Source organism: Cyberlindnera jadinii (genome assembly GCF_001661405.1).
Source record: "Cyberlindnera jadinii NRRL Y-1542 unplaced genomic scaffold CYBJAscaffold_4, whole genome shotgun sequence".
NCBI classification, from domain to species: Eukaryota; Fungi; Ascomycota; class Saccharomycetes; order Phaffomycetales; family Wickerhamomycetaceae; genus Williopsis; species Williopsis jadinii.
The window spans coordinates 249,838-266,133 of record NW_017963655.1 but is presented as its reverse complement, the minus strand read 5'-3'; the positions used below and the strand labels follow the sequence as shown (position 1 = coordinate 266,133).

At 43.8% G+C, this 16,296-nt stretch overlaps 7 protein-coding genes across 7 annotated transcripts; 2 read left to right on the top strand and 5 right to left on the bottom strand.

Annotated features, from left to right (window-relative positions):
- Window positions 1-838: 838 nt before the first annotated feature.
- On the top strand, window positions 839-1,849 carry RPC40 (DNA-directed RNA polymerase core subunit RPC40; the record flags this gene model as incomplete). Its single annotated transcript, XM_020212635.1, has 1 exon — window positions 839-1,849. The coding sequence occupies one exon, from the start codon at window positions 839-841 to the stop codon at window positions 1,847-1,849; it is 1,011 nt and encodes a 336-aa protein (XP_020071262.1).
- Window positions 1,850-1,963: 114 nt separating this feature from the next.
- On the bottom strand, window positions 1,964-2,683 carry GLD1 (Gld1p; the record flags this gene model as incomplete). Its single annotated transcript, XM_020216303.1, has 1 exon — window positions 1,964-2,683. The coding sequence occupies one exon, from the start codon at window positions 2,681-2,683 to the stop codon at window positions 1,964-1,966; it is 720 nt and encodes a 239-aa protein (XP_020071261.1).
- A 371-nt stretch (window positions 2,684-3,054) lies between these two features.
- CDC24 (Rho family guanine nucleotide exchange factor CDC24) lies at window positions 3,055-6,179 on the top strand. Its single transcript, XM_020214689.1, has one exon. The coding sequence runs from the start codon at window positions 3,478-3,480 to the stop codon at window positions 5,776-5,778; it is 2,301 nt and encodes a 766-aa protein (XP_020071260.1). The 5' UTR covers window positions 3,055-3,477; the 3' UTR covers window positions 5,779-6,179.
- Window positions 5,973-7,844, bottom strand: CIR2 (electron-transferring-flavoprotein dehydrogenase; the record flags this gene model as incomplete). The annotated part of the gene is made up of 1 exon (XM_020212599.1): window positions 5,973-7,844. The coding sequence occupies one exon, from the start codon at window positions 7,842-7,844 to the stop codon at window positions 5,973-5,975; it is 1,872 nt and encodes a 623-aa protein (XP_020071259.1).
- Window positions 7,845-8,934: 1,090 nt separating this feature from the next.
- GDS1 (Gds1p) lies at window positions 8,935-10,314 on the bottom strand (the record flags this gene model as incomplete). Its single annotated transcript, XM_020216302.1, has 1 exon — window positions 8,935-10,314. One exon carries the CDS (start codon window positions 10,312-10,314, stop codon window positions 8,935-8,937), a length of 1,380 nt encoding a protein of 459 aa, XP_020071258.1.
- A 1,695-nt stretch (window positions 10,315-12,009) lies between these two features.
- CYBJADRAFT_172207 (Clavaminate synthase-like protein) lies at window positions 12,010-13,545 on the bottom strand (the record flags this gene model as incomplete). Its single annotated transcript, XM_020216301.1, has 1 exon — window positions 12,010-13,545. The coding sequence occupies one exon, from the start codon at window positions 13,543-13,545 to the stop codon at window positions 12,010-12,012; it is 1,536 nt and encodes a 511-aa protein (XP_020071257.1).
- An 827-nt stretch (window positions 13,546-14,372) lies between these two features.
- On the bottom strand, window positions 14,373-14,984 carry CLN3 (cyclin CLN3; the record flags this gene model as incomplete). The annotated part of the gene is made up of 1 exon (XM_020212590.1): window positions 14,373-14,984. A coding segment is annotated over one exon (612 nt), but the record flags the coding sequence as incomplete, so codon positions are not given.
- Window positions 14,985-16,296: the final 1,312 nt, after the last annotated feature.

Sequence of the window (16,296 nt, the reverse complement as noted above, 5' to 3'; positions counted from 1 at the left end):
ATTGTCATTATCATATCAACTATTCTACTAACCACAACGTGCGAATGGAACACTATACACCCTACTGTTAGTGGAAGATATATTGTGACATCAATATAACTGGAAACATTAAGTTGAACCTCGAAGATCACATCATCAAGTGTTTTGTCGCATCTCAATAGACACATACAAGTAATCCGTTCATGCTCTTCCAAAGAAATGACTACCTTTTTGCTGTCTCCAGGACTTTCAAAGAGGTACAAATGGCACATCTTCATGAACAGTTTGAATACCCAATGATCTTATCTCAGCCACTGTCTTGTACGCATCTTTTATGTTGAAAGCTTTCCTCCTGTGTGCCTTGATGATTCGACTGTACCGACTTTTCTATGATGGAGGACACCAATTGTGCCACCTGAGGGTGCTTGTGAGATCATATCGATTAGCCTGATGTACTATCTATGTACACTATGTGGCTCTCACCTTTGGTTATATACAGAATGTGGTTTTGATCCCCGTGGTATTCGGTTAGCTGCAATGTATATATACCTTTGGAAGCAGAGGATCGATCTGATATGGATAGCACGATTGTAAACATCTGAGTACGATGAAGCTAATCATCAAACCCTTCATCCTATTGCAACTATGCACTATAATAAGGCCCGTGTGGATAGATTTGTGCGATTTCCGGGACACACGTGCCGTGTCATGTGACATTTCCTCGGAGTGAAATTTTTATAAACTTTTTTTTTCAGCCTGCTTCTTCTCATCTTCATATTCAGCTCATCTCTCATTTCAAAGGATTGCTCACAGCGTATCAATCCTACTATCTCATTAATATCATATCCCGTTAGAAACGATGGTTGACAACATTGTCCACATTGAGCACGATCGTGTTACCAACACCGTGTCAACTGATTACCCTGGTTACCACAACTCTGATGAAGACTTCTCGTGGAATCTCGAGAAGTTCAAAAATAGCTTTGACATCAAGATCTCCTATGTCACTGAGAGGGCTGCAAACTTTGATTTGATCCATATCGACACCTCTATAGCAAATGCGTTCCGTCGTATCATGATCTCCGAAGTTCCTTCTGTTGCTGCTGAACAGGTTTACATCTTCAATAACACATCTGTTATCCAAGATGAGGTATTGGCACACAGAATAGGTTTAATCCCATTGAAAGTTGATCCGGATAACCTTAACTGGGTTGATCAAACTGTCGATGAGGAGAACAGATTCACTGATACAAACACCGTTGTCATGTCTCTTGACATTTCATGTACAAGAAACCCACATGCTCCAAAAAACACCACCGACCCAAAGGAACTCTACAGAAACTCCAACGTCTATGCCCGTGATTTGAAATTTGAACCTCAAGGTTCACAATTGGAGACTTTCAAATCACCAGTGGTGCCTGCGGATCCAGACATCCTCCTTGCAAAGCTTAGACCTGGTCAAGAGATCTCTTTAAAGATCCACTGCGTCTTGGGTATCGGTGCTGACCATGCCAAATTCTCTCCTGTTGCCACAGCTTCCTATAGATTACTTCCAACAATTGACATCACACAACCTATTTCTGGTGAAGATGCAAAGAAATTCCAAAAATGCTTCTCCACGGGTGTTATTGGTATAGATGAGAAAGGTGAAGCATACGTGAAGGATGCAAGAAGAGATACAGTTTCAAGAGAAGTCTTACGCCATGATGAGTTCAAAGGAAAAGTGAAGCTGGGAAGAAAGAGAGATCACTTCATCTTCAACGTTGAATCTACAGGTGCAATGTCACCAGAGGAGATCTTCTTCAAGAGCGTCAGAATCCTCAGAAACAAGTGTGAATACCTTCGTAACTGTCCTATTGGCCAAGCATGAAAGTGGGTGTCATTAATTTTTATATCTATAAAGAAAGAGAAGACAATAAACACTTGGATGACTGATTGTCATTCTGCATGTGTAAGAGATGTATGAAGCGTGTCAAGGAAATAGCTATATCATTTGGCTAATGTCGAATCTATGACCCATGTAGTCGTTATATGTCGTTGTGTCTCCGTCTGTGGGCTGTTGGTTGTCGTTGGAGAAGTTCATAATCTTCCAATAAACCAGTGAAGGGTGCAGAGTGCCAACTAGGCAGTTCCCCGTATAGCCATCACCTTCAACCTGGGTCAAGGAATAGCTCGATCCAGGTAACACCGTTGACTGTTCATCTATATCGTCATCGGTGTTCAGGATACAAGACAGGTACAGCGTAACAAACTGTACTGACGCAATCAGCCCGTTATAATAGACATATGTCCATCTCGATGATGGTGGAGTCTCGCCAATTATCTGTAACGTCAAGCTCCCGTGGAACAACCCGGATCCATTCGACGTCTCGGGAACACCTGTTATCATATCCAATGCGAAGAACAAAGCGTTCACAACGTTCAAAGTCACCAAAAACGACTTTGTCAGGTTTCTCTTGGACTCTCTGGGTACGCTTCTGGGCAAGCTTGAAGGGAATGGATTCGACAGCACGACGTGGAGGCATAGCCTTATAAAGAAACGCACAAATGACATGTTCTTCAGGTACAAGACAGTGATGAACACATAGCCCAGGGTCTCAAAGATACCAATCAGATGCTGCTTGAATTCCAATTTCCGCAATCGAAGCATCCTCAAGTTGTTCGTATCAATACTTTCACGGGATCCGATGGGCACTTCAACCATATCCCTACGAAATGGCGGTGTCTGTATAGTTTAGAGGGAAGGAGCCGTAACAGAGAAACCAAGGAACAGAAACAAAATCACATCCACGCCAGATGACTGTTACCCTGTCTTTGAAAACCAAACAGCGTGATTTCGAACACCATTACCGGATTTGGTCAGCACATTACGCAATTACCCGATTAGGCGGCTGACGGTGTGCCTGGCGAAACCCCTCCAAACCAGTACGGTTTCGCAACTTTTTCGCACTAAAACTGGTTGATTTTTTTGCTTTGGATGCGTGTTGCATTGAAGAATGGGGGGCCGGTTCAACGGTTTCGGTGCACACAATTAATCCATGGCAACAGCACCAAACAACCGCATTGTACACACTGGTTGCAAATCCTCGGGGGTATCGATTTATTAGGGCCAATTCTGCATGGATATTACATTCTTAGCTGAAATCTGCCAATTTTCATCTCAAACTTATAGGGCTCCTTCCCCCGATTCCTCCTTCCCCCCTTCCTTTCAAGAACACCCAGACACACCGAAACTGTGCGAAACTGTGCGAAATTTTAAGGGAAAAAACCCACAAAACATCAACAACAACAACTTCAGGCACAAAACACCACATCCCATTGCGAGAGAGAAGAAGGAGAACAGCGCCGGGAGAGGAAGCACGCATTTAAAAGGACAACTCTAGTGGCCCCACAGAAGAACAGCACATTGCAAACAGAAGTGAGATATTGCCATTGTGTATTATCGTGCTGTAATCGTATATATACCTATCTCTCTCTGCCTATAAGGTGATCAACACTATGAGCTCCAATGGGTTCCTAGCAAATAGGACCAATTCCCAGTCGAGCGTCTCTCACTCCATTCCGGGGTCTCGTGTAACGTCGAGCAACAACTCGCATGTGAACCTGGCGGCTCAGAACAACACGACGCTGAAGCTCTTGAACAAACATGTCAATGCTAGTGATTCGCTATACTACATATGTCTCACGCTGAAGAAGAGACTGGAAGTTGTACCGCAGCTGAAACCATACCTGAACTTGGCCTACTCAAGTGCTGAGGTTATATCTGAGAACCAGGCCCTTGGGCTATCGCAAAAGCACAGAAGCTCGAGCTCGAGTGGTATTACAAGCGCGCATAACAGCTACAGCTCACAGAGTAACGTACGAGTGAGTAGCTTTTCAACATTCAGTACGCTAAGTGATGATTCCACAACTGCTCCGACAACACCTGCACCTGCTGCACTGCTGACCTTCCATGCCGGTGTGCTACCAGCTACTGTGAGTTGTGATCCAGCGACTCAGCTTTGGGCTCTGTTCCAGCAGGGTTCACCACTGTGTGTTATATTCAACTTGGTGAAGCCTGAAAATTCGTTGCCAGTGATATCTTCAGACGACTTGAAGACCTGCAAGAAGTCGATTTACGACTTCATATTGGCTTGTAAGACACATTTGGACTTTGGACAGTTGGAGCTGTTCACCATCTCTGATGTGTTCTCCACAGAGACCAATGACTTGATAAAGATCATATCAGTTATAAACAAGGTTATAGATTCATGCCCTTCAATCTTCCCACCTTTAGAGCTGGAGGATGAAATACAGAAGCTTGAATCGGTTCCAAGGATATTGAAGGAGCTGATTGAAACAGAGAGAAAGTACATTGATGATTTACAAACCTTAGTGAAGTACAAGGCCCAGCTTCTGGAGTATAATATCATCCCATCGGATGATTTGTACATGTTGTTCCCGAACTTGGATAACATTTTGGATTACCAAAGACGTGTGTTAATATCTCTGGAGATAAATGGTATTGTCGATCAAAAGTATCAACGAGTTGGGTCGATATTCATCCATGCACAGTCATACTTCAAACTTTATGAACCTTGGTCAATTGGTCAAAAGGCTGCAATTGACTTTATGAACGCAAGCCCCTTGATGGGAAGTAACCCTGACTTAATTATCGCAAATGATTTTGAACTACAAAGTTTCATTTTGAAGCCGGTTCAGAGGCTGTGTAAATATCCACTGCTTTTGAAGCAGCTTGTGAAGGTTACAGAACCTTCTGCTGCTAATTACAACGAGTTGGTTACAGCATTGGAAATATCCAAAAAGATTGCCAATGATCTCAACGAAAACCAAAGACGTATAGAAAATGTTGAGGTTTTGAAAAAACTATACGATATGGTTGTTGATTGGAAAGGCTACAATGTTCACAGCTTCGGTGAATTGTTGTTCTTTGATAAGGTCACTGTCAATGATAACTCGCGAGCCTCAGATGAAAGAACGTTCCAAGTTTACCTCTTTGAAAACATCATAATCTTTTTCAAAGAGATATATGCACAGCAGAAGAAACCAACGTTGAATTTGATGAAGAAATCGTCGTCAAACTTAACGGTGAACGCTCAGGAGCTGTTGGGATTAGAGCTGAAGGGAAGAATATCAATTGCAAACATTTACAACATCAATAGTGTGAGTCCGCGTCAATTGAACATCTCTTGGTCAGGTGTTAAAGACACAGGCTCCTTCTTGATGAAGTTCAAGAACGAAGAGACAAGAACCAATTGGGAAAATTGTATCAGGAAACTGGTTGTGAATATTCAAGATGAGTACCAAACTACATCCAATTTCAGCCAGATGACTGTTGGCGATAGACGAAGCAATGGCGTATCCTTGTACAGTTCTGCCAGATCTTCGTATTTGACCAGAACAAACTCTGACATTGGTCAGACGAACTCTCCATTTTCACACACCAGGCAAAAGTCCGAAGTACAAACGTCGAGGCGTGGAACCATTGATTCATTGCAGAGCAAAAGATCAATCTCAGACCCCTATAAGGGTTCTCTTCCAAGTAATAATGTAATTGTGAAGTTACTGTATGATAAAGACATATTCACAATGATGATTCCTTTGGATGTTCCTGTTACTGAGTTTATGAACAAGATTGAGAAGAAGATCAAACAATGTGGTGGTGCAATGACAGGTAAAGTCAAATACCAAGACGAGGACGGTGATTTCATTGTTATCGCCAGCGAAGATGATTGGTTGATGGTGAAGGAGATGATTAGAGAAGGAGGTGATAAAGTTTTGACCGTCAGTGTCGCTTAATGAGTTTATGCTGAGACCCTTTAACTAAAATGCTTTTTGGACATTTTTGCCTTGCTTTCTTTTGGTTACTCAATGATCATGACATATAATATATATATCGCTTTGCACCATAGCACATGTCTAATATAACTGTATTCTTATGAGATATTATTACAGGGCCATATGAAATTAATGACTATTGATAAATATATGGATCAGGTCATGACGTACTTTGGACCATCACCACCTTCTGGAACTGTCCAGTTGATATCTTGGGTTGGAACTTTGATATCACAAGTTTTGCAGTGGATACAATTCTGTGAGTTGATTTGAAACTTGACTCCATGTTTGCTCGTTTCGTCTTCAACATATTCGTAGACTCCAGCTGGACAAAACCTGTTTTCAACTCCTTTGAACTTTGGCCATGCCTTTTCGGTGTGTTCTTCTGGATCCTGGTCTGGGATACGTAGGTGGTTTCTCTCATCTTCGTCATGGTGTGTACCAGTTCTCGAGACTGATGTGAGAATGTCGAATGTGACCTTACCATCAGGTTTTGGATAGTCAATCTTTTCATATTGATCAGCTGGTTTCGTCAATTCAGCATCCGACTTGTGATGATCAAATGTCCAGGCAACTTGTCCCTTGAGGAGAAGCGAGTCCAAGCCAGAGTATGCAATACCACCAATTAAGCCGAGTCCTGATCCGAATGATGGTCTCAGATTACGAACTTCGTACAGTTCGTCATAAACCCACGAATTCTTGTAAGCCTTTTCATATTCCGGAAGATCAATAGAAGGCTCTTCGACATCGTGGATTTCAGGATCGTACTCTTCATCTTCCTCTGTCATAATCTTCTCCATAGGCGATATTCTGTTAAAAATGGACTCTGCCGCAAGCATACCAGTCTTAACGGCATTATGGGTTCCCTTAACCTTTGGAACGTTCATGAAGCCGGCAGAAGCACCAACGAGAACACCACCTGGGAAATGGAGTTTTGGAACTGACTGCCAGCCACCTTCGTTCAATGCTCTAGCACCATATGATATGCACTTACCGCCTTCTAGGGTTTTTCTATAGAAGGGGTGTTGCTTCATTCTCTGGAACTCCTGGTAAGGTGAGATCCATGGGTTCTTGTAATCAAGCCCAACCACGAGACCAACAGAGACAAGGCCGTCTCCAAAGTGGTACATGAAACCACCACCATAGGTCTCATAATCCAGTGGGTATCCAAGAGAGTGTGAGATGTACCCCTTCTTGAACTTGGATGGCTCCACCTCCCAAACCTCCTTGATTCCCAAGCCATAAGTCTGGGCCTGTCTTCCTTCTCTTAATTTGAACCTGTTTATTACTTCCTTGGACAAGGAGCCGTGACAGCCTTCGGCAAAGACTGTGACTCTAGCGTGGAACTCCATACCTCTTTCAAATGTATCCTTTGGCACACCATCTCTGCCTATGCCCATGTCCTTTGTAGCAACACCTTTGACAGCACCTTCAGAGTTGTAGAGCACCTCAGCAACAGAAGTACTAGGATACACCTCTACACCGAGTTCCTCTGCAGTCTCTGCTAGGTGCTTCACCACTTCACTGAGAGATACGATATAATTGACACCTTTGTTAAGCATCTGTGGAGGCTCCGGTAGTGGGATGGCCAGGTCGCCATACAGAAATCTCAAGGACTCCTCCTCAACCACGGTGACAAGCTCCGGTGGAAGTGGGATTCCTTCTCCCTTTTCATCCACATATTCACTATCTGGGAAGAGCTCTTTGAATGCTCTTGGTTCTATAACAGCACCACTAACGATATGGGACCCCATATCCGGTGCTTTTTCCAACAACACAACTCTGATGTCCCTACCGTCCTCGTTCTCCAGCTGCAATTGCTTCAGCTTAATAGCAGCAGCCAAACCAGCAGGACCACCACCGACGATACACACGTCCACTTTATCAACAGCTCTTTCTTCATTCAACATCTCCTGGACTTCACTATCCATCTCGTCAAATCTAACCTCTGTCGACTTCAGATTGAGCCTAGACGTGGAAAAGCATCTCGTGTTGGCTGAACGTAGTGTGCTCAGATTGTATCTCATCGAGACACCAAGAGCCGACGAGCTCAGCCGAAATCTCGAACACAGTCTCAGTTCTTGTCCAATGGCCCTTCTTAGCGACATCACTAACAAACGTAGGTCTCAACTACCGGTGGGAAAGCAAGCAAACGTTCTTTCTTCCCTCCAAATGTGGAAAAGTCACAGCTTATTTATCCACTTCTGCCTTCGTCTCATCGCTGACTCTTCCCTCTAATTTTCCGCTCGGGCCCATGCAGGCAGAAAGCCACCCTGTACCGGCCAATGGGATAGCGCAAATTGGCGATTACTCACCTGTTTTACGAGATATTAGGCAGCGGAAAAAACTGGTATAAATCGCTGAAAATCAACTACTGAGCATGGGTGCCTACTGCCACCACTACCGTCTGCTTAGTCTACGCTGCTTCCCCCTGGAAAAGTGCTTGATCTTCCAATCCAGCGTGATCATACTTTCGGATGCATACTTCCGGAGTGTGCAATTTTTTTTCATTTTGGGAGCCTGAAGTCATTTTTGCTTATGTAAGCACACGCGCGCCACGTCTCGCCTATTGTGCATTACGCGTGCGTCAGGGTCATAATGTCAACGCTTTGTACAGTTTGGTGTGAGAGAACGAGGAAATCATATATCATGAGGTCATTAGAAACAGGTACTTATAGGATAAAGCAAACAACAGGACGGCACGGTGGCTGGTGTGAGCGTATGTTTGTATACATAGAGGTGTATATATAAGATAATTGGTCGTTTAAGAATCATGAAGATTGAACAGCAAAGTGTTTATGTCGGAGGCGGTGAGATTGTGACATATGATAGAGTAAAAGAATCAGAGCAAACTCACAGGATGATGAGATGGAGGGTGTTGTTCGTCAAGTGTCTGGTTTGACCAATCAAGAGTATATGATAGTCCACGATGAATAATAATAGAAAAAGGTGTTCAGGACAGTCAAAAAAAAAATAGTGATGTAAAAGCAATCAAATGGGAAAACACAATGAAATTGGAGAAACAAAACTGTAGGATCTAAATGTCGGTGGAAATGAAAAGGAGATGATGGTTTGGCTATGTGTGTAGCCACATGGAACAATGTATAAATGAGTTTCTTAAGCAAACATCGAATCCAGTTCAGCAAGTGACGTGCTCTCTGGTGTTTCAATGTCCTGTGTTAAAAACCCGTTTCTAACAGCTTGTAACCATTTAGCAGCAACCGGAGTTTCGTTGCTGGAATACTCCGGCGATGAAACACTAGCTGGTGAAAGGCCCTCCAATGCTGCGGCATGAAGCGCAGCAGCAGCAGCAGCAGCGGAAGGTGAACTTGTAGATTTGGCCTTTGATAAACGTGGAGCAGCAGCGGCAACAGTCAAAGTACGCATCTTCTTGGATTGCAGGTACGACATGGATTTGGAACGCTTGTTTGCTCTGAAAGAAGGACGAATGTCATCAGTGTCAAACGAATCGTCAAATTGGTCAAATGCGTCAAAGTCATCGTCAGAAACAGCAGTGTTGGTATCCTTCTTAAACGCAAGAGCCTTCTTGGATGCACCTTCAGTATCAAGGGTAGCACCAATTCCTAGAGAAGCGGTGACAGGGGCAGAAGAGTACGGTATAGCAATGTTCGGTAACGTCAGATCCAATTGCAAATCTGCAAATGAATTTCTGTTGATACCCAAATCAAAGGCAGTGGCACGTCTCTTCATCTCTCCCTCACGGGTAGGTGTGTCCTCCTTCAGTGCTTTGTCCAACGACTTGCGGTCTTGAGCACTAGAGGTGTTTTCAGCAGCCTTTTGCGTTTCAATCGCAGCCAGTGCATGGACAAAGAAGTCTGGAGCAAGCATTCCACGGTATACGTACACCATTCTCTTTGGAGAAGCGTCTGCCCATTCTCTAGAGAGAGCATAGATCAAGGATTTCTCACCTTTTTCAATTCTCTTGACGTAGGCATTCAACTTTGCAGAGACGAGGTTGGATGTCTTTGAGGACAAGTTAGCCATTTCTGGATGTCTCTCAACAAGGATATCACAAATTTGTTTAACTGTCATACCTTTCCCTTCAGGATCCTTCTCATACAAGATTTCAAAGATTGCAAAGAGAACGTTATCGTCCAATGACTTGTGTTCTTGAGGACGTGGTCTTTCACCAGTCACAGGGATAGTTGTAGAGATACCAGTAGCGATTGGTTGTCTTGAAGAGCCTTTCACCTTCTCCTTCTTTTCCTTCTTCTCCTTGTGCTTTGTAGAGCCTGTGGAGACAGTAGTTGCAACGGAGCTTGTAGGAGAAGCTTCAACATCCTCGGAGCTTGACCCACTCAATGACTCTTCTGGTGTTGATTCCTTTATGGATGCAGCAGCAATCTTCTTTGAGGCTGCCTTCGATACGGAGTAACCAGAATCCAAGCTCAAACGGCTTGGTTTAAAGGATGGAGATGACGTAGAAGTTGCTTCACTAACAGGGAAAGCAACAGGTCTTCTGTTTGCCAAAGCCATCTTGTAAGAATGTAATAATCAGACGGGGATAAAATAAAAAACCGGGAGCAAATAAGGACAGTGGACGAGAGAGAACAACAGTTAAAGGATTAGTTAAAATCTTTAACAGTCTTCTTCAAGTAGCAGTATAACAAAGACTGACGCTTGGTTGTGTGGTCGTATGGCAAAGAAAAAACTAGAGTTGGTTCAAAATACGGCTTTCGATGAAATTAGTCAAAGTCTCAACGAAGGCAATGCAAATAAATGAACTCTTGGTATTCCTTTGTTGTTTAAGCCAGGATGGGTATATGTGTATATATGGATTCACCCCAGTAGCCTTGGATCGCACACAGCTCAGTAGATGTCAATAGAAAAAACTAAAGGAGAAAAAAAAGAAGAAGAGAACGAACAGAACAGAAAAGGGTGTTGACTCTTTCTATATTCTCTGGATTTCGAATGCAAGTTAGTACGTTTGATCTTCTTTAAAGAGATAAATCGTCATTTTCAGGCTTCCTGTTCATAGTAACATGCTGCATGTAGAAAACGTGCTTCTAAACATTAAAGCACTTTCACACACGCAAACAAAAATAAAAAACCGAGAATATAACACTTACATCTTAATCAGTTCTATTTCCTCTGTTTATTCTTCTTGTTTGGTAAATCCCAAAGAGATTTGTAACTTTGATAGCAATATCTACAACTACAATTTGATCCTGCAAAGGTAAAAAGTGAAAACTTTTGATGTTTTTCGCATGGGGTGTGCGTCACTCAGAAATAGTGAAATTTTTTTTTTTGCGTGCGCAAAAGTGCGCAATTTTGTCGTTTTCGGTTTAGGAGATCGGTTCGTGACACATAAACAGGACTGTCAAAATTTTTAGTGGTATTCTTTTGTTATTAAGGATCGGGTTCTTGAATGGTTGGAAAGGGTGCAATCGTGTGTGTTACTTTACATGTGATTGTGTGTGTGAGATGATGGGGTTTTCCAATTGATTTTTGGCTCCTTGGCTGTACTTGAGCCTGAAGACATTTTACGAACTGTCCACACTCGACGCGTGGTTCGCAACAAAAAGCTGATCCAGTCAGGGACCTCAAAATGGACCTTGCTAACGGTAAAATGGCACCATATATATCCAGGCTGAGTCTCGATACGTCAAAAAGGTGGACAAAGGGCAGTTGAAGGAATGGCAAATGACCAATCCAAGGTGAACTGACCGTCTGCCCTACGCTTCCAGAAACCCTAAACCACTTTGGGCTTTTTTTTCGCCAATTAACCAAATGCAGTAAGTGCGTTATCTTGAAAAATGTGTCATTCACCTCTCCACTGATAACGCAAAGTGCTGAAAGTTACGCACAGCGTGCTCATATTTACACATTGTGTGTGTCGTCAACCAAACACCTGAACACCAACGCCAACAGACTCAATGCCACACCTTGTGACAGACCCTACTATGTATACAGTGCAATGTATGTGCTTGAAGATGTACATTGGCTCGAGTTTGCGGGTATTACAAGCCCCCCTGTGAGTGTTTTGTAGCGTGGGAACAAGCGTCCACCGCTTAGTCAATTGAAGTGTTACAATGTGACGTTGTTCGTTCGTAATAGATGGCGTATTGGCATTCAACACTTTCACGCTAGTCCCATATCTATAGGATGTAGTCCTCCTATGCCACACTGTAAACTCGTCCACGTCCATGTGCCTTTCTGTTCTGTCGTACTTTACATGTGATTCTTCTTGAGCAGATGCTCGAATGAGGCACGCGTTCTCTGGAAGTCCTGGGCCCAGTACTCATCGGTGTATACGTTGTCGTCGTCATTAGGAGGAGAGAACCAGTAGTTCAATGCAATGTGGAAGTCCTTACTCTCCGGTGTGCCGAAAGACGTAACCTCGTGGAACCAGCCAGCTGGCAAATACAGCATCTGTCCCGGCTTCAAGTCAATTGTCAACCTTGGAGCCTTTGAGAATTCTGGCCATGTATCTTCTAGGAATTTGGTCAATTGTCTCTGTAGCTCCTTTGGTTCAACTTTGTCCAAATGCACCAAAGCCGCAGGAATTCTTGAGAATGAAGGTGGATCCTTCTTGACACCTTGTGAGTCAATGGCTTTGGTCTCAAAGTCCTTCAATGCGTTCTCCTCTTGCTCAATTGACTGTAAAAACAGTGGATGCTTGTCGCTTTCTAACCCTTGGTCCAGCTTCCACTGTGCAACTGCTGTTTCTATGGCACTGTCGCTTCTCAGAGTCCTCCATCCAGGCGCATTCTCGTCATTCTTGTAATCAATAACACCTGACGGGTAAACGGTCTGGATGTTGCCCACAGTGTACATCTTGTCCGCGTCCAATGGTGAAAAGATTGTGAACCTTTTATGGCCGCAGGCAGGGATGTAGATGTTATCGGCGTGGTCGTGGTGTAGGCCTGATGATACTCCTCCTCCGAATATACGCCTTCCCAGACCATAGTCCTTTGAGGTCGGGTCTGGAGTATATTCATCACTGGTGGCTGAGTACTTTCCAACCCACAAGTTGATCTGCTGTGGCACAAGCCGGTCCATAATTGAAGGCTGTAAGGGGATCTTGTTAGCGAGCTTCGTCAGTGGCTTCTGCAGACACTCCTGGATACGGCACTCCGCTTCCGTTGAGTAAAGGGGTTCGCCAGGGAGCTTATCAGTCACCAGGGAGCCTGCATCTTCCCCATCGTCTTCGTCGAATTCCTCGGCAAGGCCGTCGTCTTCAAAATCGTCGTGCAAATCGTTAAGGTCGAAGGATCCAGCATCCGAGAATGCATCTTTCGACAAGTCCGTATCTACTTCGCCATCCTCCTGCTCATCCTCTTCCTCTTCTTCACTCTCCTCCAACTCCAGCTTGTGCTGTAACGCACGGTGTACTTCTTCTGGATCATCCTCCGCGTACTGAGTCGTCAGATAGTAGTCATCACCACCACTCTTCAGAGTATCAATGAACGTCTGAAACGTCATTTTCAATCTCTCAGTGCCACTGCCGTATCCACCTTTGTCCTTCTTCTCCACGAGAAGCAATTCATCGCCCCCTAGGAGATCCAGGATCGAATCTGGTTGGAATTTTGATAGGTCAATCTCAGGTATCACGCCATCAATCACAACGGGTTTCCGAGCCTTTACAAAATCATCGTAAAACTTGTCACTGGTGTACGAGTCCAAATTGATGCGTGGAACTTCACCACCAGAAGGGTGAAACCCTTTATACTCATTCCTGTTCACTTTGGACTTCTTCATTGGCATGGTCTGTCTCCAATTGTACGTTTATACCATAGTAAATTGAAAAAAAAAAAATTTGCCCGTGATGAGCTCTCTTTTCCGATTTTCCATCACCATAATCACACCATCATCACACTACACGCTAAAACGAAGAAAACCATTGTAATTGTATTGGGCGAAAAGAAGAACACGCACATTGTGTTCACCGAATACCGTATATATCTAAAAAAGAGAAGACTTCTGAGGATTTGTATAACAGATCCAGCTGCTATTCCCCAAAAGTTGTTTAGGTCAGGAGGACATAAAGCGACTGCACATGAGTTATTCGTAAATCAGTTGGACGATCTTGATCTCTTACGAGAGAGAGAGCCTCCAAACTGTGGTGCTTGAGAAGACGCCACACTATAAGTGTATTGAGGTTGTGCTGCTGCTGGTGCATGCTGTTGCTGTTTTTGGAATATAGGGTTCTTCATCTGCTCCATAGGACTGGCTGAGCAGCTCGAAGCCGGTGTCGCAAAAGTGCTTGATGAGCCACGTGAGCTGAAGACAGAGTCAGAATCAGAGTGGGAGCCCTGGCGAGAGACTGGGGACGTCTGGTAGCTGTAGTAAGGAGTTCTTGGTGCACACAGTGGTTGACGACGAGAATCATCCGAAGCGTAGTCGTTCAACATCTGCATGTACACCAGGTACTCCGACTGGCTCTGTTGGAACTTGTTCTTAACTGCTGAGGGAACTTGACAGTCGCGCAATGTGTTGAGAACCTCATCGACAAGGAAGTCCATGGTTGATCCTTGTGAAATGTCTTGACACATCAACTCGTTGTGGAACGTAATGGCACGAGTGGATGCGATAATCGATGCCAATGCAACCTGCGAGATTGTATATTTAAAGGTGATCTTGTGATGGAATTGCAAGAAATGGCAGATGTAGCTTGCCAAGTGGCTCAAGGCCTCAACAGAGTCTTCAGAAATCTGGTTGGACTGTAACTTCTCCAAAATGATAAGGTCAATAAATGAATCGTGAGTTGGTGCATCAACTTCCCAGTCCAGAGATTTCAGGATATGACACTCCATTTCCAAGAATAGAGATTGCTTGTAACAGTTACAGCATGTAGCTCTGAGGAATGCCAATGATGGCACCTTGTGCTTTGGGTCAATGAACTTAGATGCCACCCACAGGGCAGTTAATCCGAGCAGCTGGAAGTGATCCTTTCTAACAATGCGCAAGGAGCAGTAACGATCAATAATGCTGATAGTCAAGTAGAAGGATGACTCGCTAAGTCTCAATCTCGAGTGAACATCAAGCAAAAAATCAAACAAGATTGGTCTCATTGCGACGGTGATCTCTGGTTGCGTAGCAATCAAGTCCGGTTGCAATTGAGTTGCTGGCTCCAAAGCATTCAAGTTCTGGAACACATCCATAAAGTAATCCTCGATGGCTTGGGTGTGGGCCCTTTTCTCCATGGCAATGACATGAGGATTTTGTGCCTTGTAGTAGGCCAGTGCTCTTCTGTGCTGAGCAAATGGGGTTCTTGAAGCCATTGATGTTGATTATGGTAATGAGTAAGGAAAGCAAATGTAGATGTGAATGTAATGGGTTGAAAGAGAGACTCTGCAGCAGAATGGATGCTTCCGATGACTGTGGTTTGTATGTGTGTGTGGTAATTTTGTATATTTTCAAAGATCACAATGAGTGTATGAGACCTAATAAGTGAATATCAGGACTCTAAAGAAAGATAAAGGGAATGGGACTAGAATACGACAATTTGAGATTCTAAACGGAAAATACCCAAACCTCTCCAGTGCTTATAGTATAAGTGTGTGAATGTTGTTGTGCCTATACAAGCTGGTTGGTAATGAAAGAGAATGTAGTTGAAAAGAGAACAAAAAGGGTGGTGTAGAAGTGCAACAAGAGACCCAACGAACACAACACTCAATGGATGGTGAACACACGTATCAATTGATAGTGAGGGATGAATATATATACTTGATATAAAAAAAAGTTGATGATGGATCCGAATAAAAGAGGGAGAAAACTTTTCAAGGGTGGGAAGTCGAAAGGTTATATATCAATTAGGGCACCAGACGAGGGAAAAAAGCCCTACAACGTCCACATTTCACACTTTTTTTTTTCAGGTACTCTTCGGTATAGGGGCCAGACGCTGTGGCTCTACCACATATGCATGAAGTTTTGATCAAGTGTCGTGTTGTAGGCATAAATTTGTAGGCCCAGCTTCGCGGTGTACTGTATGTGCATTTATGCATGTGAGACATTGCATTCTTCATACTTCAGGAAAAGTTAACTTAAATTGAGAGCGTTATTGCTAAAAGTCTCGGTATGCACATTGGTAGCTAGGTACTAGTCCCGATCTCCGGACCTAAATCATATGGCTCATGTCCTAAGCCGCCAGTATGGTATGGGGATCGTCACACTACTGGGTAGATCCCAGTGCCCTTGTATAGTGGAATTACGAATCGACTTGTAGAGTAGTCCTAAAACCTCAGTACCGGGGAAATTTCAAACACAATTGGTCAGCAACCCGGCCCTTGAGTGTCAGTAACGTTAGGAACAAGATAGTGTGTACCAGGATCTCAGTAATCGGAGGTCTGACTAGCTTGAACAGTCACAATTGCTATTGAGTGCTACAGTGGCAGTGTTATAACCGCGTCTTGTGGCTCTCTACAGTCGGCTTTCACAGGGCCTTGAATCAATCTAGACTAGTATGATCGTATCTTTCAAGGGTTGACCCTTGGATCTGTGTATTGCGGGTATGAA